Source organism: Marmota marmota, unplaced genomic scaffold (genome assembly GCF_001458135.2).
Source record: "Marmota marmota marmota unplaced genomic scaffold, marMar, whole genome shotgun sequence".
In the NCBI taxonomy this organism is placed as follows: Eukaryota; Metazoa; Chordata; class Mammalia; order Rodentia; family Sciuridae; genus Marmota; species Marmota marmota.
Genome location: NW_026000174.1, coordinates 29,805,999 through 29,828,073, shown reverse-complemented (window position 1 = coordinate 29,828,073; position 22,075 = coordinate 29,805,999). Strand labels below are relative to the sequence as shown.

The 22,075-nt window shown below is 48.0% G+C and overlaps 1 protein-coding gene across 24 annotated transcripts in view; it reads left to right on the top strand.

Annotated features, from left to right (window-relative positions):
• Abcc8 (ATP binding cassette subfamily C member 8) overlaps positions 1-22,075 on the top strand; it is a 76,821-nt gene that overhangs the window by 33,262 nt on the left and 21,484 nt on the right. For 6 of the 24 annotated variants that reach the window (XM_048788437.1, XM_048788431.1, XM_048788435.1 and 3 more), the window contains 10 exons: positions 5,782-5,822; positions 7,013-7,158; positions 9,018-9,123; positions 9,270-9,386; positions 9,740-9,815; positions 10,457-10,562; positions 18,515-18,550; positions 20,062-20,100; positions 20,757-20,855; positions 21,910-21,994. In XM_048788437.1, the coding sequence (XP_048644394.1) occupies positions 5,782-5,822; positions 7,013-7,158; positions 9,018-9,123; positions 9,270-9,386; positions 9,740-9,815; positions 10,457-10,562; positions 18,515-18,550; positions 20,062-20,100; positions 20,757-20,855; positions 21,910-21,994 (851 nt within the window). Of the gene's footprint in view, positions 1-5,781; positions 5,823-7,012; positions 7,159-8,985; positions 9,124-9,217; positions 9,387-9,739; positions 9,816-10,456; positions 10,563-18,514; positions 18,551-20,061; positions 20,101-20,756; positions 20,856-21,909; positions 21,995-22,075 lie in introns of those variants that run through there. The other 18 variants (XM_048788434.1, XM_048788445.1, XM_048788432.1 and 15 more) reach the window with 17 other exon arrangements.

Here is a 22,075-nt window from a genome sequence, read left to right as displayed (position 1 = left end):
TGCTAAACGAGGTGTATATGTGAGCCCCTCCCTGTGCTAAGCACCAGGATGATGCAGGGAACCATAAGATATGCTCTGCATTCTTTTTGGTTTATGCTCTCTGAGAAGTCAGAGGGCACATGCATAGAACCATGTGACAATAAGTATCAAACTGTGTGGCCAGCTCTGTGCTGGCTGCCTAGCAAGTCTGACGGCACTTAATCCTCATTACGACTTGTGAGGTGTGTGGCTCTACTGTCCCATTGTATAGCAGAAAGGACTGAAGCTCAGCAAGGTGCAATGACTCATGGAGGACCTTAGCCAGTATACTCTGCCAGTATAAATGGCAGAGCACAGAGAAAGAAGCCCAAGTGGCCAAAGAGGTTACACAGAGATTAACATAGAAAAGGCTTGGGCTGCACCTTGAATGGTAGATAGGATTTCAGTGAGTAGAAGACAAAGTGGGAGAAAGCTAAAGGCAGGTGCTGTGGTTAGTCCCTTTAGAAGTCAGCTCAGTCCTCATTTGCTTACAGAAGCAGCAGAACTCTAGGTGCTTCTGGTTTTTGTTTGTTTGTTTGTTTGTTGTTTTTGTTTTTGTTTTGAGAACAGGCTTTGCAGAGGAGACAAAGGCATTTTCATAGGTCCTATCAGTCAACCAACCAATAGGCCTCCAGTTCATTTTGACCTTTTTGCAGCACCAATTCCAGGGCCCTCTCTCTGTGCCAGGCTTTATGGAAGCCCTGGGCATGGAATGAAGTGGATATTGGAAGGACTGGGCATGGTTCAGGCACTCACAGTCTTGTGGATGGCTGTGTCCATGAACTGCGGCTGTGCATGTGGTCAGAGCCACAGAGTCAGTTCCAAATGCCCCTCTATCTGTGCCCCCCCCCCTTTTTTTTTTGGTGTTACTTGCCTGGCCTGGGTCTTTTTTCACTTATTTAACAAATATTCATGAGCATCTCCCATGAGCTAGGCCCTGCCTAGGCATTAGGTGAGAACACTTTGGTCCTAGCCCACACATTGCTTACAGTCTACTGGAGAAGCCCAGTGTCATAAGTGACAAGAACAGAAAAGGGTATTCTCTCACCCATAAGAGTTACAAGTTGTATCCAATCTAGTCTCAGGAGCAGTGGGTGTCAGGGAAGGCCTATCAGAGATGGAACCCACTGCTAGTTCCCTCAGGTTGACCATGAGTCAGCCGGGTGAGCAGGCACAAAGGCCTCCAGAGAGAGATGATGGTGTGTCCCAAACTCCTGCAGAACTTGGTGAAGAAAGGCAACAAGACTAGCTTCTGCAGGACCATCTGTGTTGTGCTTCAGGAGGGAGCCATGGAAGGCATTTAAGTGAAAGATGTGTTTGCCATCTCTTTTAGCATTCTGTGCTCAGAAGTCTGAATCACAGTCAGTCAATGTGACTGTCTTCATACTGCATCCTGAAAAACAAAGAAACCCCAAAACACAGCTCAGCCACTCATGAGGATTGGGGGCCAGCAAGATGGTGGCACCTAGCATAGCCCCTCTCCCCAACCCAGAGCCTGCCTGTTATTTACAAATCTTGCTTACCCTCTGTCCCCCTCAGTGGTCAGATCAGCTAGCATAGGGGGACAAGGTGACCTTGAAACCTTGTCCCCTTCCTTTGTCCAGCTCTTCTGAAATTCTTCAACATCTGCCCTTCCTTCTGCCAGTTGATGCAGCCACAGTGAGTTGTCCTGGCCTGGTTTGGCAGGGAGGGTGGCTGAGGAGGAAACAGGGAGGCTCATCAATTTAGGAGTCACAAATCAGTCTGACTGAGTGGCCTCCTGATGCGCTCCCACAGCTTCCAGCAATAGAAATACTATTTACCTGCTTTTCCTCCCCCTCTGTTTACTTCTCTGACAATTGGACAGAAAGGGAAATAGCCCTGTTACTTCAAAATACATTTCCCCTCCTGGAGGTGCAACTTGCAATTAGACCCAGGCTGCAAGGCAGCAGGCCCCTCCACCATCCCTCTGCAGGGAACCAAGATGAAGTTAACCAGAGGCACAAATGGCTGGCTGTGCCTCCCTGATGCATGGCTTCTGAAATATTTCTTGATGCTTAGGAAGTGAAAAGCTCCTGGTATTGCATTGCTGGCTGGCACCCACAAGGCCAAACAGCATTCCATGGACAAAGCCAGGGGAGTGGGAATGGTGACTGAGCCCTGCTTTTGAATTTGGTAGACTTATTATTTTATTTAGGATGGGGAGTAGGAAAAGCTGATACATTTGCTCACTTTGGTACCTCCAAATCCCAGCCCAAAGCCTGAAATAAGTGAGAACCTCAAAAAATAATTTTTGAATGAATAAGACTTAGAGAATAATTTTTAAAATACTCATATCTCTACACCATCACAGAAGACCTTTTTGCTTGATAGCACCTTCAGGCCTGCCCACATGTAATCTAACCTTCCATAACAACATCACACTCTCGTCTTTCTGTCATCTTCTATTTCACTTAACATAACTTAACAAGTATGTCTTGCTACCTATCACTCAAGATTTGAATCCTGTTATGTTTTTCATCTTTTGTGTTTTGTTTTTGTTTTTTTCTGAATCAAATCAAGGTGAGTCACCCCACTCTGTGCCACAGTAGGGGAGAAATCTATCATTGGTTATGTTTCCCATCCCATCCCTCCCTCCACTTTAGAATCTTGCAGAGCTTTATGTAGTTCAGGAAAATGGGAGCAAGGCCTCAGGTCTTCAACCCCATGATAGGGGGGTGGATGCCCAGCAACCCATGCCCAAACCCCAGTTGTCTGCTGTGCTCAGAGAGGAGCCAGGACCCACAGCAGCCCCAGGTCTCCCCGTTCCCAGCACTGGCATCTCCAGAGCTGGTCACATCCACCCCAGGGGCCATGGATGGTCTCCAGAGAGGCCTTTGGAACACAAGCAGACAGTGATCCCACTACCCTAGTCCCCAACCCCAAAGGGGACCTGGGACTCCCTGGCATCTTTCCAGGAGAAGGTAGAGAAACTGGAAAATCACATTTTCATTCTTCATCATCTGTATACAATAGCTAGAACAGCATGGAAATTAATTATGTCATAATCACTCTCTATATTGCTGCATCAGCTTTGAAATGTTCACTTTTAAATTTATTTATAGCTTGTCTGATTTCTCAAAGGAGTTCTGATGGCTATAAGCATAAAGACAACAAAACAGAAAAAAATATAAATTAAAAAAAATCATGACCAGGAAAAACATGCAGTAGAATAAAATATCAATTATCACATGCTTTGCAACTGCAAAATCTCCCTGAGAGGTCATGTACCATCATTTGCTAAGATAGTCCCTCCTGTTGGAAGTGTCGAGTTTATTTAGTTTGGGTGCTTTGTTGCTGGGGTTGTGGCTTTGTTTTACTGTGATGGATAGCACTGCAGCTAACACCATCTTGCTGATGGCTTTGTGCTTCTCTTGAATGATTATTCAGGATAAATTCCCAGGAGACGGATTACAGGATCAGAAGGTCTGAACTTCTGTGTAGCGCTAGCTACAAAGCACCAGATTGCTTTCCAAGCACACTGCACCAATTCACAATCCAATTCCCAGCCTATGCCCCAGAATGTGAAGGAGGGCTCTCAGCCTGGGGGGCAGGGGGCCAGTGGGTGCTGATGCATATGCGTCTTCTACAGCTTGAGCCCCTCCTCATCAGGAATTTATGGGGATGGGTCAAGGAAGGCAGAAGAGAGGCCCCTGCCCCAGGGAACATCTTGGAGCAATTGACCCTCTAGGGGAGAGGTAGGGCTCCCTCTCATTCAGAGCTATGTGGCCAGTGATGCCAATGGCCCAGGCCTGATGAGTGTCCTCCTCTTTCCTGTCCTCCCCAGCCAGTGATGACCATCCTATATCCTATGTCCTATATCTGGACCCCTTTTACCGTGACTGTAATCAGTAGTGCTATGCTGCTCACTGCTAGCAACTACAAATGAGGGCGGTGACATTGTGGTGGACAACTGGAGACCACCCAGACTTTATCAGGAAGTGCAATTAAAGTACAATCATATATGACACTGGTATTAATAAGGAGCCTTATGGTTGGTGGAGGTTCATGTCTGTACTCCCAGCTACTCAAGAAGCTGAGACAGGAGGACTGCAAGTTCAAGGTCAGCCTGGGCAACTTTTTTTTTAAAGGGGACTGGGGATATATCTCATTGGAGAGCACTTGCCTAGCATAGACAAGTCCTGGGTTTAGTCCCTAGCACTGCCAAAAAAAAAAAAAAAAAGGAAGAAAGCCTTATGGTCATAGGTGAGCAATGTGTCAAGAGCTCTAGCCATATGTACTTTATGAGGCTGGGGGTTCCCCCGTAGCATGGGTTTTGTCTCACCCATCAGATTAGGAATTCCCCCCAAATGAGGACAATGTCTTTTCTCTCTGGTCCAGAGCTTCCTAGGGTCATGTTCTTCATCTTCCTATCATATCAGGGGCTGCCTGGGAGCATAGTTCTGCCTCCTTCTTCTGACTGGGATCCCCAAAAGGGTAATGGCCATGTGTGTCCTTCCATGCATTGGGATTCCCTGAAGCTGGGGACCCTATCCTCAGTGTACACTGTGTGTCTAGCATGCATAGGACGCTCACAGTAAGCGGGCAGTCAGCCAGCCTCAGGAATGGTGTTGACTATTTGGACTTGAGAGTTTCAAAGTCTTTGCCATTCATTAGACAGGGGCCATGAGCACAGGCTAAGCCCTTGACCTTTTGCTCCTGGCTTCTGACTTCGTGTCTTTCTGGTATAATTTGGCTAATAACATAAACAGGCTCCTTTCTGGGCTTGCCTGGAAGAGAATGGAGGAAGCAAGATGAGATGGGAAGGTAGCAGCTGGGATGGTCACTTTTGCTGCAGGGACATTGCTCTCTCAGGAAGGCCAGGCGTAGAATCAGGGTTCTTTTGGGTATCTCACATTCTGGGCAAAGAGCTGTGATCTATGGAGCAAGTCTACACAAGTCACTCATGAGATCTGATATTCAGGTGGCACTCAGGGCTCAGAGAGCCTGTCACCTATATTATCTCTTTGGACCTTAGGGTGTGAGCCGGTAAGTACAAGTTTATTAAAATCAGGTGAGGAAACTGAGGCACAAGAAGGTAAATGACCTGCTCAAGGATGCCTAGTGTATAATTAACAGGGCCTCCATCCTGTGTGACTTGAAGTCCAGCTACCTTTGCCCCCTGGAGTCCATATGGAGGATCTGAGGCTTCACTTCTACTAGAATAAGGAAGCCAACCAGCTGACTCACCTAATATGGACTCTAAGCCTTAGGTCTAGGGAAGACCCCATGTAAGCTATCCTTGGTCACTAATACCTCAATGTGGATGAGTTTGAAATCTTTACCAAGAAGCAGAGGAGACTGGGAAGCTTGCTGCATCATAGCAAGCATGGCTTGGGTAGATACAGGGACGTATCTGTTCCTTCCTCTAAAGCAGAGGAAGGAATAGCCGCTTTGAGCCTCTTGGAGCCTCCGGAAACATGTTGTGACCTCACAGTTGGCCTCAGGCAGCAGCTCTGCAATCCTTCTCCCACCACTTTCCCACAGGGCTTCCTTCACCCCCTTCACGTGGAGCAGAATAAAAGCACCTAAACCTTTAAATAAAGACTTAAGTCAGGTATAAGAGAAACAGGGTAAGGAGACAGAAGCCAGAGGACTGGTGTTCTGTCCCTCCCCTCATCCCAGCCCCTCCTGCAGGCTGGGGAGAGGACCCCATGGGGCTGCAGTGCCCCCACTATCCTGGGCATCTTAATGTCCTGCTGTCTCATTCCTCCCGCTAAACTCACCCTTGTTCTTCCTCTGCAGTTTTCATGAACACGGCCATTCCCATCGCAGCCGTCCTTATTGTAAGTGGATCTTTTCTCCATCTCCAGGGGTGGCATGGTGGGGGAGGAGATCTGTAGTGGGAGCCATCCAGATTTGGCCTTTCCACACAGAGACCTTAGAAAAGGGGCTCAGTGTCAGGGCTGAATTAGAGGGATGGGTCCCTCCCATAACTGACCCCAGCAGGGCTTTTGCCTCAAGGCCTGGAAGATCTGAGAATTAGGATTTAGAGAAATTAAAGTTCATTTTTAAAATAGCTATCAATATTTTTAATTATTAAAAGTGAAACATTTATTGTGGAAATGATGGAAAATTCTGAAAGAAAAACATAAAAAAGAATTAAAGTGCCCCATAATCCCATTGCTACCATCTTTAGGGTGTTTTTTCCAGTCTTTTTTTAAGGCATATGATATGTCATTTCTACAAAAATAGGATTGTGTGGCACAGGCAGTTGTGTAACCTACTTTTTTATATTTAAGAACATGCCACCCGCAAGTCCCCGCGTCATGATATATCACAATGGTGGTTTTCTAAAGTGATTTTGACAAAAGCTGTGTGTAGCTTGGCAATGGGGACAGGCAGTGTGCACTTGCAAAAAGGTCTGGGCCCCACGAGCCTGCAGCCCCTCTCCGGCCTCCCATCCCCTGCCACTATAAGGGCTGCAGTTCTTTAAAAAGACGTATTTATTTCCCCTGGGGCCAGTGTCCCTGAGCTGTGTTGAGTTCACAGTCTGTCAGGCATGCTTGGGAATTCACTTTCAATGTGATTTATTGGGCTGGTTCCTGGCTTGGCTTTTTGGGATTTGTGGATAACAGACTGCTGAGCCAGTCAAGTAGCTGGGTAGGCACAGTGAGGAGGTAGCTTTGCAATGAGTGTTTTTGCATTTTAATTGACTGAAGACTAGGAAAATGAGCTATCTATAGCACTGACCTAACCAACCCCAGGGCTTCTCCCTGTTCTTTCATGGCAAGGAGGGGCAGGATCAGGAGGGATCACCAGGGAGCAACCCCTGTTTTCCAGCATGAAGTCCTAAACTTGCTGAGGATATTTTCATGAGATGACTGTGAGGGTGATGAATGTCTCTAACCAAAAGGTCCCTTATATGCCCCCTCCCTGCCAGTCTTAGAGTTCCCTTCCTAGGTCTGGGTGCTTCAGTGAGGAAGGGGGCCCATGCCCTGAGCCACCTTGGCCTCACTTGCGTCTCTGTCCACAGACCTTTGTGGGCCACGTCAGCTTTTTCAAAGAGTCTGACTTCTCGCCCTCAGTGGCCTTTGCCTCCCTCTCCCTCTTCCATATCCTGGTCACACCGCTGTTCCTGCTATCCAGTGTGGTCCGCTCTACAGTCAAAGCTCTAGTGAGGTGAGAGGAGGGTCTGGGGAAGGGTGCTGGATGAGCAGCTTGGGTATCAGCACCAGGGCTTGCTCTAGCAACAGCTGGAACCAGAGTTCTTTGTCCCAGGACTCACCTCCCTGTTGATCTGGCCTCCCTGATGCTGATTATGGCTGGTCAGAGGGACATAGGCCATGTGAGCCTTTCCCAACATGCCAACATTGGAGAAGGACTTGTTTATATCCTCCAAGGAAAGGGGACTCACTGTTACCTCCAAGACAACTCTGCAAAAAAAAAAAAAAAAAAAATTAAGGTGCTGAAATTGCATAAATTCTTATCACTAGTCCTAGTTCCACCCTCCAGAGTCACCCAGAATGAGCAGCACCAACCCCACGTGACATCCCTTGAAGTGTCAGACAGTAGCCATTGAAAGATTGTCTTACCCAGGCTGAGCATCTGCCATTTTTCTGAGGATCATCTGTGCTGCCTTTCCAGCAGCAGCTTTCCCCAAGCACTGGCAGTCACACCATGTTGGCCTACATACAGCTCTAGGCTCTAGAGCCCAGCAGCAACACTGCCGATCTGAGAAGAATCCCCCTCTTGGGAACAAGAACCTGAAGGCAGAGGCTGAGGCTCAGCTGGGAAATGCCATACTTTGGGTGTGAAGATCTCCTCAGGCCTCTGAATCATTTCCTTGAAAACAAGAGCCTATCCTGCCTCTCTAAAGAGCTAGCCATGTCCTCACCTGTCATTAGTGGGACTACACATTGCAAATATCCTCTGTGTCTTCAGCCTCAAGGAAGGCAACACCCTTGATTTGTGGGACCCTGGTGAGTCTCAGAGATCTGCAGGAAGGAGTAGCTGTTGGAATGAAGTAGCTGATGGAGGGGCAGCTTACACAAGGAAGCTTCAGCAGAGCTTCAAAGATGGAAGGGGAAATAACTCTGTTATATAGCTGGCTGAACAGGAATTAGCATCTATGCTGCCTCCTTTCATTGGCATTGAGATTTCTAATGACCAACCCTCCCCCAACCCTCTCTAGCCCTGTGATTCTGTGTAGAAACCACAAATGCAAGGATGACAGGATCCTCATTGCTGATCCCAAAACATCACATTTCCAAACACTCTAATCCTACTATTTGCAGAGACAAAACACCAGGGTAGCTAAGGCTCTTTCAGTGAGGCTTATCTGGACCCAGCTTGTTGGACATTTAGCAAAAGGGAGGAAAAGGGATATAAACCATTCTCGACATTCCCATAGAGCTTCCACACCCTCAGGATGGGAGAGAATGAACCGAACTAGGGAAGCCTCAGGTGCCTCCTCCAAGTCCATAGGGAAATTCTAAGGGTAAAGAGGCAGGAGGAGCTTTCTCCATGAGCAGTAACCCCTTCCCAGCAGCTTGTTATGGGGATTCAATCATGTAATGCTTATAAAGCAATTAACAGTGTCTGGCATGTATGTACCTTATATGAGCATATGTGCTCACAAAATATTACCAGTCCTAATAACCTAACTGCCCTAAACACTGACCAACCTTAACTCTAGCAGTAACTAGAACACCAACCATCCTTCAACTTAATAATCCAAGCTACCCACCTTGAACATTCAACTAACCTTAAAAACTATCCATTTCAACCTCTAATCCAGACCCCAGCCCACTCCAGCTAACTCTGAAAATCCCTGAAAAAATTAAAGTAAAAATTCCTGGTAATATCTAGTACCATCTCCATTGAGGGGAAACACTGTCTGTCCCTCTCCAGTGTGGGCTTTGTGGGGGCCACCCTCAGGACCAGGAACTTTCTCAGAGCTGCTCTCTCAGGCCACACCCTCCCTCTCCCCTCCTCTGCCTCTGGCAGGGGTGAGGGGTGTCTTTGTGCTTCTTCTGCAGTGTACAAAAGCTGAGCGAGTTCCTGTCCAGTGCAGAGATCCGCGAGGAGCAGTGTGCCCCCCGCGAGCCCGCACCTCATGGCCAAGCCAGCAAGTACCAGGCGGTGGTGAGTGTCCAGCCTCCCCCTGCTACTCCCAGCGATTGCTCTCTAAGGCCTGAAGCTCTGCCCTGCCATGTTGCGCCTCTACCTTTCCTCCCAGGAAGAGGGACCCCCAGCCCTGTGGGTCCTCACCTCCTAACCATCATCCCCAGCCCCTCAAGGTTGTGAACCGTAAGCGTCCTGCCCGGGAGGATAATCGGGACCTCATGGGCCCTCTCCAAAGGCTGGCCCCCAGTGTAGACGGGGATGCTGACAACTGTTGTGTCCAGGTGAGTCCTAGACCGTGTGTCCCTATGCCCAGCTGCCCAGCACCATCTCCCCGGGGAAGCTCAGCATCTAAAAAGCCAGAGATGGAACACAGAGGTCTACCCAGAGGTCATCCTTCCTGCCTGTAGGAATCCTAAAACTAGGGACTCAGTGGGGAGTCCCGCTTTCTCTCAGGAGGGTGCCTGGGGCAGGGGGCCAGCATGAGAAAGCCAATTCCCCATTCTTCTGCCCTGGAAGTGCCCAGGAGGTTGGAGTCAGTATCTTTTGGCTTTTGCAGTGTGGGAGGAATGACTATTCACTCTGAGAACCCCTTGCCTTTCTGTCCTCTTCTGCATGGTGGGTGTGGCCAATAAAGATTATCGGAGGCTTCTTCACCTGGACCCCGGATGGAATCCCCACACTGTCCAACATTACCATCCGAATCCCCCGAGGTATGGCCTGGCTCCCTGCTCCAGATGGCCCCTCAGCTTGCCCCACATACAGAGAAAAAGCCAAATCAGCATTTGCTGAGTACCTGCCCCTGGCTCACTCTTGCTGGGTGTTCTGGACTCTGAACGCTAGAGAGGGGTGGGCCATGTCCTCAAGGCATCTGTATGCTGCCCAGATGTGCAGCAGCAAGTAGGGCCCTAATATCAGACCACCATTGCAAACAGAATAGGTGATTCTTCACAGAATGATCAGTCTTGAGTAGCCAAGGAAGGCATGTGGAAGAGGTAGGGAGGACATCTTGACAGAGGCAGTGCCTTGAGCAAAGTGTGGAGATGGGTTGGGGTGGAACCCAGTTGGCACCCTTTGGAATCACAAGGAGCTGGGCTCACACTGGGAAGCACAAGGGAGGATCAGGGATGGGGGCTAGGGGGTGAGAATAGAGGAAGAGCCTGGGAAGCCAGAGGATGATGTCGATTTCCAGAAGGAAAGACTCAAAGCGAGAGAGAATTTCTTAGGGATTTTAGGTAGGAGGAAAGATAATGAGTGCTCCGTGACTGAGCATATCTGTCTGAATGTCCTTCTGATTGATGGTTGCTCAGGCTGTCCCTGGCTTCCCTCCCATTGCCATCCTCCCTCCCTGCAGGCCAGCTGACCATGATCGTGGGGCAGGTGGGCTGCGGCAAGTCCTCGCTCCTCCTAGCCGCACTGGGAGAGATGCAGAAGATCTCAGGGGCTGTCTTCTGGAACAGGTAATAAGTGCCTCCTCCAGGCCCAATTAGTGGGGAGTCCTCCTTTCAACCATTCTTCTTCTCCATGGAGGATGTATCATGTATTTATTGAGTGATCTCTGTGCAGTCAGTGAGTACTCAATAAATGCTGCTAATTGTTACTGTCATCACCATCATTCGTGTTCATTCACCCTTACTGGGTTTTTTGCTAAGTCCTTTGTATGTATTATTTCACTTAATCCTTAAGATAACTAGCAAGGTAATTACTGTTGCCAATTCTCATTTTATAGATGAGAATTAAACTATTTGCCCTAATTCACACAGCTACTAAGTGGCACAACTGCAGTTCAAACTTGGTTCTGTTTAACTCTAAATCTCAAGTTCACTCAACTGAATTACTTCCCAGTGTGGGAATTTGCAATGCCAATATTGGTTTCCAACTTGGTCATCAGCAAAGTTGACACAGGACATTCAGTGGGTATGTTGAGGACTCAGGGATAACCCAGACAAATGGTGGTTTCTGGGCAAAGATCACTCTCTTAATTAAAGAGAAAGAATCCCAGGCTGAGTCATAGATCTATTATTTATATCCACCTACTTCCAAAAAGCTCTTAAAACTCTTGATAAAAGATGCATATAGGGCTGGGTTGTGGCTCAGCAGTAGAGCACTTGTCTAGCACATATAAGGCCCTGGGTTCGATCCTCAGCACCACATAAAAATAAATAAAACAAAAGTATTGTATCCAACTAAAAATGTATATACATTTAAAAAATTTTTTTAAAAGATGCATATAAAATGGAACCTTCTAAAAAGATAAGAAGGAAGAGCTGGGAAACAAAGAGGGTGTAAAAGGTATTTAGAAGCTGAGGAGAGGATAGCTCCTGCAGTCAGCACAAGGCCAGCCCTCCTGTAGCCAAGGGAAAGAGGCACCCAGTTGGGGTTTGTAGTCCTCATTCAGGAATAAAGTTTGCAGCCAGTTGAGCAGAAGAACAAGTTTTCCTACCAATCATTTTTAGGGGGGAAATTATTTAAGATGTCAGGTTTTCATAAGCATGAGTGCAGAACTGAGCCAAGTCTAAGACCTTGAGCCCAATGTCTGAACACCAACATGTGCTCTCTTTTTCTGCTTTTCCAACAAGTTCCTGAAGTATGCGCCCAACATTGCAAATTTGCCTCTTCTGTGTGACATGGGCTGGCAGTTGAACCCCTGGGATTTCCCATGACTTCAGTCAGTCTCTTGAACCTTAATTCCATTGAGATGAGAATGTTTTGGTGGGTAGAGGCATCTCTCCCTCTATTTTTCGTCTTACTGGCAAGATTTCTCTGCCTGACTGGGAGGATCCAGACATTGGATTTAAGGCTGCTTTGCCAGTCCTTTGTTACTGACTGCCCCTCAAGGCTTTGGAATGAGGACCCCTTGCCTGTTGCCTAACTCTGTGTTGGCAATAAGACAGGAGTCCCCAGTGAACTATGAGCTGAAGAAAGCCACCAGTCTTTACTAGGGACTTGCTGTGGACCAGGCCCTTTGCTAAGGGCATAGCAAGCATGATCTCATTCAAGCCTCCCACTAAGCCTAGGAGGTGGGTGTTCCTGATCCATTTCACAGAAGCAGGAGCTAAGGCTCAGAGAAGTTGGGGCACTTACATCAGCATGTGGAGCAGCGGCCCTGTTCCAGGGTTCTTTCCCTTGGGTTGGAGCCCCCTGGATTTTAGTCCCAGGGTTTATTCTTCAAACACATAGAGGTCAGTCTGTATCCTGCTCAACAGGCAAATCAAAGCCTCTCTGTGCCAGGTCCCTTTCCTCTCTTCTTTGCCTCCTCTCCATCCTTTTCTCCCCTGCCTGCTCTCAGGCCAACTTCAGTGCCTCTCCTTGTCCTCTGCAGAGGCAGCATGCATGCTTACCAGGGGTTCAGCCCTGCTTCAGACTCCAGCTGTTCTTCAGGATGTGCTAATCTCCAGAGCCTAACTGCTGTTCTTCTCTCTTTGGAAACCTGTGCCCCAGCCTCGGGGAGACAAGGGGCCTCTTCAGGGCAGGGAACACTGGACACCTGTCATGTGCCAGGACTATGCAAAGCACTTCATTGCCTCAGACAGTCTTCACCAAGCCCTGTGAGGTTGCTTAGGAAACCTAAGTAAAGCCAGTTGCCCGAGGCCACCCAGTGCTAAAATAACAGAAGTAGGATTTGAAGCTAGATGTTCAATTATATGGGCTTTCTACTGTGCACTGAGAAAAGGGGGGGGGGGGCACTAGAGCATCATAAAAAAATAATAGCTTGCCTGACTGACCAAAGTCTAGCAGCCTGTGTGGCTTTACACTCACAGGCCTGTCTCTTCATCAGAGCCGCTGCATGGGGTTTTCAGAATTCTATCCTCATCAATACATCCTTTTCCCATTGGACAGTCCAGGCCAAGCTCCTGACTCTGTTCCAGGAGACAGGCTGCAATGCAAAGATTCTTATTTCACTAGAATCCACCTTGCTCTCTTCCACAGACCTTCCCAAGCAGAGCAAGGCATATCAGGTTAACTTGCAACCAACCCTAGGAAGTTACGAGAACTTGTTCTGGATTCCATTCATGCTCTGGTTTCTCTACACTGATGTATTCACTCACTCAATATTTACTGAGCACCTATTGTGTGCAAGACCCTGTGACAACAGGAATGCAATGTTAAGACGTGGCCCCTACTCTTAAAGGAGAGGAAATTAGATTAGTGCGATGCTACAGCCTGGAGCAACAGCAGCGATCTCTGCAGTTAAGGAGAGAAAGCTGACCGTGGATGTGGTGTGCAAGCCTCAGGGATGAGTATGGGTGCCTCCGATGGAGAAAGCGGGGGTGGCCAAAAAAGATGTTCCAAGCAGGCGTAAGGACATAGTCAAAAGCTTGCCGATGTGAAAGAAAATAGTTCTGTGTTCTTGGAGTACTGGGGGTGTAGGGTACAGTGGTGGGAGATGGGACTGAAGGAGTGAATTTGGCTTGGCTCAGATGTAACAGGCCTGGGATATAAGATTTAGTCCCAAAGCTGTAGAAGAAACATGCTATGGATAAAGGATGGTGAATGGGGGGGCAGGGGTTGGGGGGGAGGTCAGGGATTGATTCCAGGAAGGAGACCAACTAGGAGCTTGTTAAAGTGGCTAAAAGAAAAAGTCTAAGCGGACACAACTCAATTGGCTTCTCTTCTATTTCTCCAACAAAATCCTGGGCACACATAGCTCTGTCGGGACCATCTATCCTGTATATGAATTGAATGTGGGGCTAGAGGCCAGGTGCTCCTCCACTACTTGCAAGAGTTCCATGCTCTAGATATTGGGCCTCAGGTCTTTACAAAGATGATGTGCTTGTAAAATGAGCCAAGAGCAAAATAGCTTTTGACCTGGCAGCCCCTCCTGGGAGTCTGCCCATCTGCAGCCAGAGACAAGAGTGATGCCAACCTGCTCCAATGTTTTCATCCATACCAGGGCCAAGCCCTGATGACCAGGCAGCCAGTAAGAGTTCCAGGAGGCACAAGGCAGGAAGTTGGGGGATTAAGAGGCGCAGTGTGGAGAATGCTCTGGGGACATGAGCCTTGGTTTATTGGTACAACTGTTCATTTATTCCCCCAAGGACCAAATGAGCTAAGTATGGCTGAACAAAGACTGTGGAGCCAAGCTTCCAGGGTTCAACTTTGGTCTCTGTGCTTTGGAAAATTCCATAAGCTTTCTTTTCCAGTTTCCCCTTTTTACCCATTCGGTTGATGTGAGGATTAACCTAGCTTGTAGCAAGTGCCCTATAAATATTATTATAAACATTATTATTCAACAATGTACCTCTGCCAAGAACAAAATTCCCCTACTGCTCTTTAATGTACTCTAGCCTGTCTCCCGGGAAAGATGGTAGTGAGCTCCCTAGAGACAGGGACCATATCTTATTTGTCTCTCTGAACCCAGAGTGCCTTTGCAAAATTAATTCACTTACTAAATTAATAGATCAGGAAAACATGTGGCTTTCAAAAGACTGTCATTATAAGTACATCTTTTTTTAAAATTTTTGGTTAGTTTCTTTTTTCTTTTTTAATTTTTTTAGTTGTAGATGGACACAATAGCTTTATTTTATGTGTTTGTTTTTATGTGGTGCTGAGGATTGAACCCAGTGCTTCACCCATGCTAGGCAAACACTCTACCACTGAGCTACAACCCAGCCCCTATAAGTGCATCTTGATGTATCTTTCCCACATGCTTTGCCCAAGATTTCCCCTCACCCTAAATTCCAAACTTTTCCATCAACATCTGAAATGAATGATTCCTAGGAGTGCCTCAGCTGTCTTGTGATCATTTGCTAATGCATCTGTCTCCCCAATGACACTGGGCTCCTTGAGGTTTCATGTTGTATTCCATGTGCCCAGTGCAAGATATGTATTTTCTAACTGTTCTGTGTAGGTGGCTATAAAGGAAAAAAAAATGGGTCCCTGCTCTCAGGGGGCTGACAAGGCCTCTATGTACAGGGGTGTGCAGACAGAGTCCAGGGTGGGCACAGAAGGTCCATCAGCCAAGGTCCTGCTGACCGAGCTGGAGAGCTCCTGTGGCAATGCTGAGCAGACCCTGCTTATCAGCAGCCTGGCTCCAGAGATCTGGAGCCAAGATGCTTGGACTCCGAGCATTCACATTAGTAAGAGTCACCAACCCCTGTCTGGCTTTCTGCGTCAATGAACTGTCAACCTCGGAATTTGCAAATTTCCTCTGTAATTTTTAAATGGAAAACATTTTAATAAAAAGTCAATATTGGCAGATACACTCAGGTGGAATTCTTTCCCAGGAAATAAAGAATAGAATCAGAAATATCCACAGTAGAATGATTTTAAATGTCCCCAAGGACCCAGCAGGAAGCAGGGCCTGGAGGAAAGTACTGGAGTGGGGAGGAGAGTCTCACCTCCAGATGAGGAACAGCACACAGAGTCTCACTGAGGATCCCTGAGGCCCCTGCCACCACCTACTGAGGCTTCCACATATGACACACATTAGGTCTGTCTGTGCCCCCTCAGGAGGCCTGGGTGCTCCTTGCCCTGGGCCTGCCTCAGAACCTGTTGTCTTGAGTGGCTGGTGAGAAGGCCGCCTGCCCAGGTCCCTGATTCCTCAGAAGGTAAGAAGAAAGGTTCTCCTCAGGGCTGCCCTACGGTATGACCTGCTGTATAGTTCCTGGACCTTTCCAGGAGTTGGGATCAGGGGCACAGGTGCCCCTGGGTTTCCTGGAAGAGGCAGGTGTGGAAAGAGGTGTGGAAGTGACAAGCCAGACTTGGAACCAGGAGGCCTCTGGTTGTGACCTTGATTGCTACTCACCAGCCCTGTGATCTTGGGCACATTACTTCACCTCTTTGAGACTCAGTTTTCTCACTTGGACAATGAAAATAAAAGCCCTGCCTTTTCTCCCTTGGAGATTCAGCCTTGGGACCCAGTAGCACCAATTGAACAGAGTGTTGAGGGTGAAGGGTTAAGTTTCAGGACAGTGACAACCCTGTCTGGCAGGAAGAATGGACCATAGAAATGGAGAAGGCCTAACCTTCTCTTCCCAAAGTCCTTCTTCCCTTTCATTCACTGCTAGGTCTTAAGTGAGTGCTGGCGGCATTTGAGTCCTCCTCTGTCTACTCGTTGAGGACCAAGCACTGGGCTGAAAGGACTATTCCCCACAGTTCTCCCACTCCTACTGTCATTGTGAGGTTTCTTCCTTTCCCCCCCACTTGATGGATAAGGAAATAGAAACTCCTCTAAGGCAAAGGCTTGCCTCAGATTTCATGGCCAGTGAGCAGCAAAGCCTCTGGATTCAAACTGTAGAGCCCGTGTTCTTCCTACATGTACACACTGCCCGGCTCCATGCACGTGTCCTCCTCTGTCCCATGGTTCCTCCCATCACCTCCATGTCACAGTCCTTTTACCCTTCAAGGTTTGGATCAGCTCTGGCTTCATCTGTGAAAATTTCCTCATTTTGTTACATCTCTTCTTCCTCTTCCAAATAACCTTATAAGATTACGGTTTTTTTCTCTGATTCTAGAAGAATGCACATTAAGTTAGAAAAGATACACAGGGAGAAAGAAGGTACAACAGCTTTCCAACCCATCACCAAGAAGTATCCCACTGTTTTCTATATGTATTTGTGTATGTATCTGTGTGTTCTTCTGCCCAAAAGCTCTCTAAAACTTTGTTGTTCCAGCTTTTCTTGTGGCCGTCACAGCTTTGATATCTGAATCTGATTCGCCTACTAGACCATGAGCCCCTGGAGCGCAGGCTCCTGGTTCAGCTTGGTACACATGTGCCCAGCTTTCGCCTTGCTGTGGGGAAGAATGTGGGAGCCCCAAAATGCAGGCAGAAGAGGCATAGAATGTAGCCGGCATTCATTTAAGACCCCAGCAATCAGTGAGAGAAAGTGGCTGCAAGATGTACCATTCTTTACTTTTCAGATTAAAACATACACACAAAGCCTTGGGGAGGTTCATTCTAGAAGACTTAGGCTATACTAGAAAGAGGAGCTGAACCCAGATTCACACCCCAGCTCCCCTCCCTGTATACACACACACACACACACACACACACACACACACACACACACCCTGTCTCTCTCATTTTAGGCCTGCTCTGCAAACCCTGAGGCTCAACTTCCTCATCTGAAAAGTGGGGATAGGATGATAGGGGTCTCATAGGGTGAGACAGTAAGTGTGGAAACATGAATGCCAGCCCCTCCATTTCTTCTTCCCCAATTACTCATATGCCTGTTAACAGCCTCCATTTATTGTAGACCTGTCATGCCCTAAGCACCACGGAGGCTGAAACAGATGCTCTTCCTGCCTTAAAATCCCTCTGGGGATGAAAGGCTTGCGTAAGAGCTGATTGGAGAGTAAGGTAGTCCATTATAAGGGCTAATTGAACACCCCAGACCATGATGCACATGGCGTGAGGGCCAGGAGCACTGATGTTGATGTCCACAGGGATTCTGCAGAAGCAGAATTAACAATCTTTGCTACTCAGGAACATTCAAGGCAGGAGGACTCCAGAGATGAGCTTATCTAGGCCCTCTGGCCACAGAGTTGGAATTGGTCAACTTTGATTATTTTTTTCTTTTAAATCTGTCTCATGTCAACAGCTTGTCTGTAAATTGTAAATTACAGCAATCCGGTGGTTGCAGAATGCAGGGTTAGGTTGGGTTAAGAGAATGAAATGAGACCACAAAAATCAGAGAACAGGAACAGAGGAGACTGGCGATGATATATGCATCGGGGTCTCCATTTAGTCCTGCCTCCAAGCAGGGGTTCATTAGGCTGTTTTCTATCTCTGTGTTTTTCCTTCCTGGTTTTCCTAGCAAGAAGGAATTTATCAGAACTATCATGTGGGAAATCACAGTGAAGTCTTGGAGTGTGAACGTTTAATATGTGACACTTCGGAGTCAGATTTGTTTTCTTGCCACTTAATGGGTGTGTGACTTTGGGCAAATTTCTAGCCTTTCTGAGCCTTACTTCTTTTCTTCCTCTTGCAAAGAGGAAACAATTAAACTGAACCTCCTTCATATGGTACTTTGTACATTAAAAATGATAATACTCTTATGATGTTTATCATAGTGCTTAAAAAGTTCAATGTTATCTGGTTTTAGTATTATTAAAGTAAGACCTGTAGGAAAATAGAGCAGATCATTTTTCCCCCAATTGTGCTTATCCAAAGCACTCATTTCCTTGGCAGAGGGCTGGTTCTGGAAGATTGAAGTGTTAGTCTGGGGCAGGGGAAAGAGCACTTGCCCCAAATGGCTTCTTTGGGGCAAGAGCTACCCACATTTCCTCCCTCCCTCCCTTCCTTTCTTTCTTCTTTCTTTCTCAAAACGAGAACTGGAACCCAGTGAACCATACCCCATCCATGGGTGGGTGGCCAGGTGGGGGGATTGCTTCTCCCCCAAAGACTCAGCATACTAGAAAGGCAATGGGTTGTGAAGTAACTGATATTGATCTTTCCATCTGTGCCCAGCAGCCTTCCTGACGGTGAGACAGGAGAGGACCCCAGGTACGGCCTCGGGACTGGTTGGAAGTGGATCCCAACAAAGAGAAGGACCTGGGTGGGAGTGAGGACCCTGTGGGTGGGAATGCTATGTTGGATTCAAGGCTGTGCAGCCCACATACTTTCAGAGGCGTGAGGCTAGGCCATGCATTCTTAATGAGGGCGAAATTTGGTTTCTTGGGGGAAAGAAAACAGATATTACAATGCTCTGTGCCCATCCACAGAGCCACAGTACATAAATACATCTGTGCTGTTAAAATTTCATGGTGAGGAGACTTTGAAAGTAGATTAGTGGTTGCCAGGGATTGAAGGGAGAGAGAAGGAAAGGGCAGGGATTGCTAATGGGTACCAGGTTTCTTTCAGGGTGATGAATATGTTCTGGAACTAGATAATAATAATGGCTGCACAGCCTTGTGAGTATACTAAAACCCACCAAATTAAAAAAAAAATATGGCAGGAAAGGACAAATAGAGAAACATGTCAAAAAAGACTATGGGGTGAAAATGTGGAGGAAGTTGAGAAACATGTCTAAGAAGAAGAGCTGGATTCCCCTTGGGTTCAAAGAGAAAACTCAAGTCTTCTTGCTTTGTGTTCAAGGCAAGTCCAGAAAACCCAAGGAAAATAGATAAAGAGGCTCTAAGACCCTCAAAGCCCTCCCTACCATACCCTCTCCCAAAGACACTGGAGAGACTCTCAAGGTGGTATGAGGTTGGATGGGGGAGGGGGTTGGATTCATTCTGTAGTTTAAGCTTCCTGTCTTCATTCTCCCACACCAAAGAGACGACTTCATTTCCCAGTATTTTATCTGCCCTTTCTCCCATCTTACCCCCAAAGTGATGAGAGGCCCAGCCTCTCAAGCCATAGTGATTGAGCCAAAAGTCAGTCATGGGCATGGCATGTGACAAGTACGGGTGTGTGCAACAAGAACAAAGTAACAGAATTTTTGGCACTGGAGAAGTTCTGGGCAGTTCAGAGCACAAGGGCACCACAGCTGACATTTCTTTCCTGGCAGACCCCTCAGATTCCACAGTTGTCTTCTGACGGGGCCACGTGGGGCCACAGATCACCCTGGAGTCCTTCTTGGCTTTCTGGGCCATAGTGGCCCACCTGCACTTGCAGGTGCTGCTGTCAGCTGCCCAGCCTGGCCTGGCCAGAGTGCTGCTGGCCAACAATGTGTTTGGTCTTGGCAGCCTGAGACCTTGACTTAATCACCTGAGCCCAGATGAAAAGGCTGGTCTTCAGGGACCACATCTTGAACTTTATACTCCTTTGAGCGGGTTGTTACCCTCAAGAACCTGTACAATGACGCCTCTCCCCATTCTTACTCTTAAATGAACTGGTCCCCAGGATCTCCTAACACCTCCATAGTCAGGCAACAAAGGCTGCCCTGGGATGGCCATACTCCATCTCACCTGTAGCTGCAGACTTGGCCTCAGGGGTTCAAAGGAGCTTAGAATCTTTATGGAGGATGTGGTCTATGAAGGCAGAACCTGAAGTGTGTCTTTCCTCCTCCACAGCAGCCCGGAGCGGGAGACTGTGGCTGACTCGGATATCAGGTACCATATCAGGGACACTTGCCCTCCAGTGTGGGCTCCCCAGAGAACTCTAGGCCTGAGGGGGTGACATCACCCTGAGGACAGCTCTAGGTTCCAGCCCCAGCTGCTTGGGTGGGCAGGAGCAGGCTCTGTGCCCCACAAAGGGTCTGTGCGTCAGGCTGTACCCTTCATGCCAGATCTCAGGGTTGGGTGATGGGGAGAAGAGATCTTGAGAACCACATTATACCAAATGTGATTCCCTTGGCTCCTCTTTGAAAAAACAAGCTCTTTCACTTGGAGTCCAATGGTTCAGGAATACTGAAGATAAAGAAATCAGAGGTGGAGTGGTTACCTGGTTTGATCACACTTTTGGCTCTTCCTTGGCTCAGGGTAGAGATCCAGGAAAGAGAGCTGGTTGCAGGGCTGGGGCAGGCTGGGTGTAGTCTGAAGAAGGCCAAGGTCCTATTCCCCAGCCATCTGAGGCCTGGAACACCCAATCCTGCCCCAGGCCCTGGAAGAGGGAGAGGTCACATGGTACAAATTTCTGCCAACTGTACCTCCCATCTAGTGCTGCCCTACCACCTTAATCCAGTTTAAGCCATCAGCTTGACACCTGTTCTGAGAATAAACCCCTAAGAAAGCCCCCCCAACCCCACCTCTCAACCTGCATTTTTCAGGAAGAGAGGCCCAGTGGCTTATGCATCTCAGAAACCATGGCTGCTAAATGCTACTGTGGAAGAAAATATCACCTTTGAGAGTCCCTTCAACAAACAAAGGTAAAAAATCTCCAGGAGGAGGGAGGGTCCTGGGGGAGGGGAAGAATTGGTCTCTGGCAGTGTTACCAGCCGGTCCCAGGCCCCACCAGCTGCCCTGCCCCTCATCAATCACCCTCACCCAGTCATCCTACTCTCCAGGCCACTTACCTGGGAGTCCAGCCAGCTCCATATGGTCCATCTGGAAAGGATCCAGCTGTGCAGGGGCATGGGGCAGCACTGCTTGTGGGTGAGAGGAAGGAGAAAGCTGTGCTGCCTAGTCTCCTGGCTGGTGGGCCGACTGACCAGCTCCATCTGATTCTCCATTCTCACAATCCCCACCTTCAGCTCCCAGACTTATGCACTATTTTCCTTCCATGATAATAGTGAAGGCCAGCATTTGTTAGGGTCTTACCAGGTGCCAGGCATGGTACCAAACTCCTTGTACATGTGATTGAACCTAACACCCACAACAACTTCAGGAGGTGGGTATGTTATTATTCCCATATTATAGACGAGGAAGCCAATGCTCTGAAAGATTAGATAACCAGCCAATAATTAGCTGAAATGGGTTTCAAATCCAAAACTGCCTAAGAACACATTTGTCACCAAGACACTCCAATGCCTCCATGGATCCTGGCTGGCACCTTCCCAGGTTAAGAGCTGGCCAGGAAAGGATGAAAAGATCAGGCTAAACAAACATTTGACCAGCCATCATCATTACCACCTAAACCAACCAGCAGTGATTTTCCCAGGCGGTACCCTGAGCATGGGCTCTGGCTGCAATTTTTCCCTCTGCACAGAGAATGTGGGCCCCCTCTTGTCATTTAACCCCACATGTTTGCTCCCATCCAATTTTGTCCTTCAAATATTTAACCTGCCTCAAGCCTGCATGAGGTGCTGACCTCAGCTCTTTTGAAGCTCACATGATGTTTGCTTGCACCTAAGTAGGAGGCCTAAGTAAAGACATTGCTCATTCTGGGCACAGATACCCAGAAACTAATGACCCTGTGCGAGTGCTGAGGCTCAATTCTGGCCAGACTGATCAGTGACATTCCCTGCCCCCACTCCTCTCCAGGTACAAGATGGTCATCGAAGCCTGCTCCCTGCAGCCAGACATTGACATCCTGCCCCATGGAGATCAGACCCAGATTGGGGAACGGGTTCGTAGCAGCCTCCCTGCTCCCCACCCATCACTCCCACCCTTCCCAGAGATCCTTCTCAGGGAGAGTGGACAACTGGGA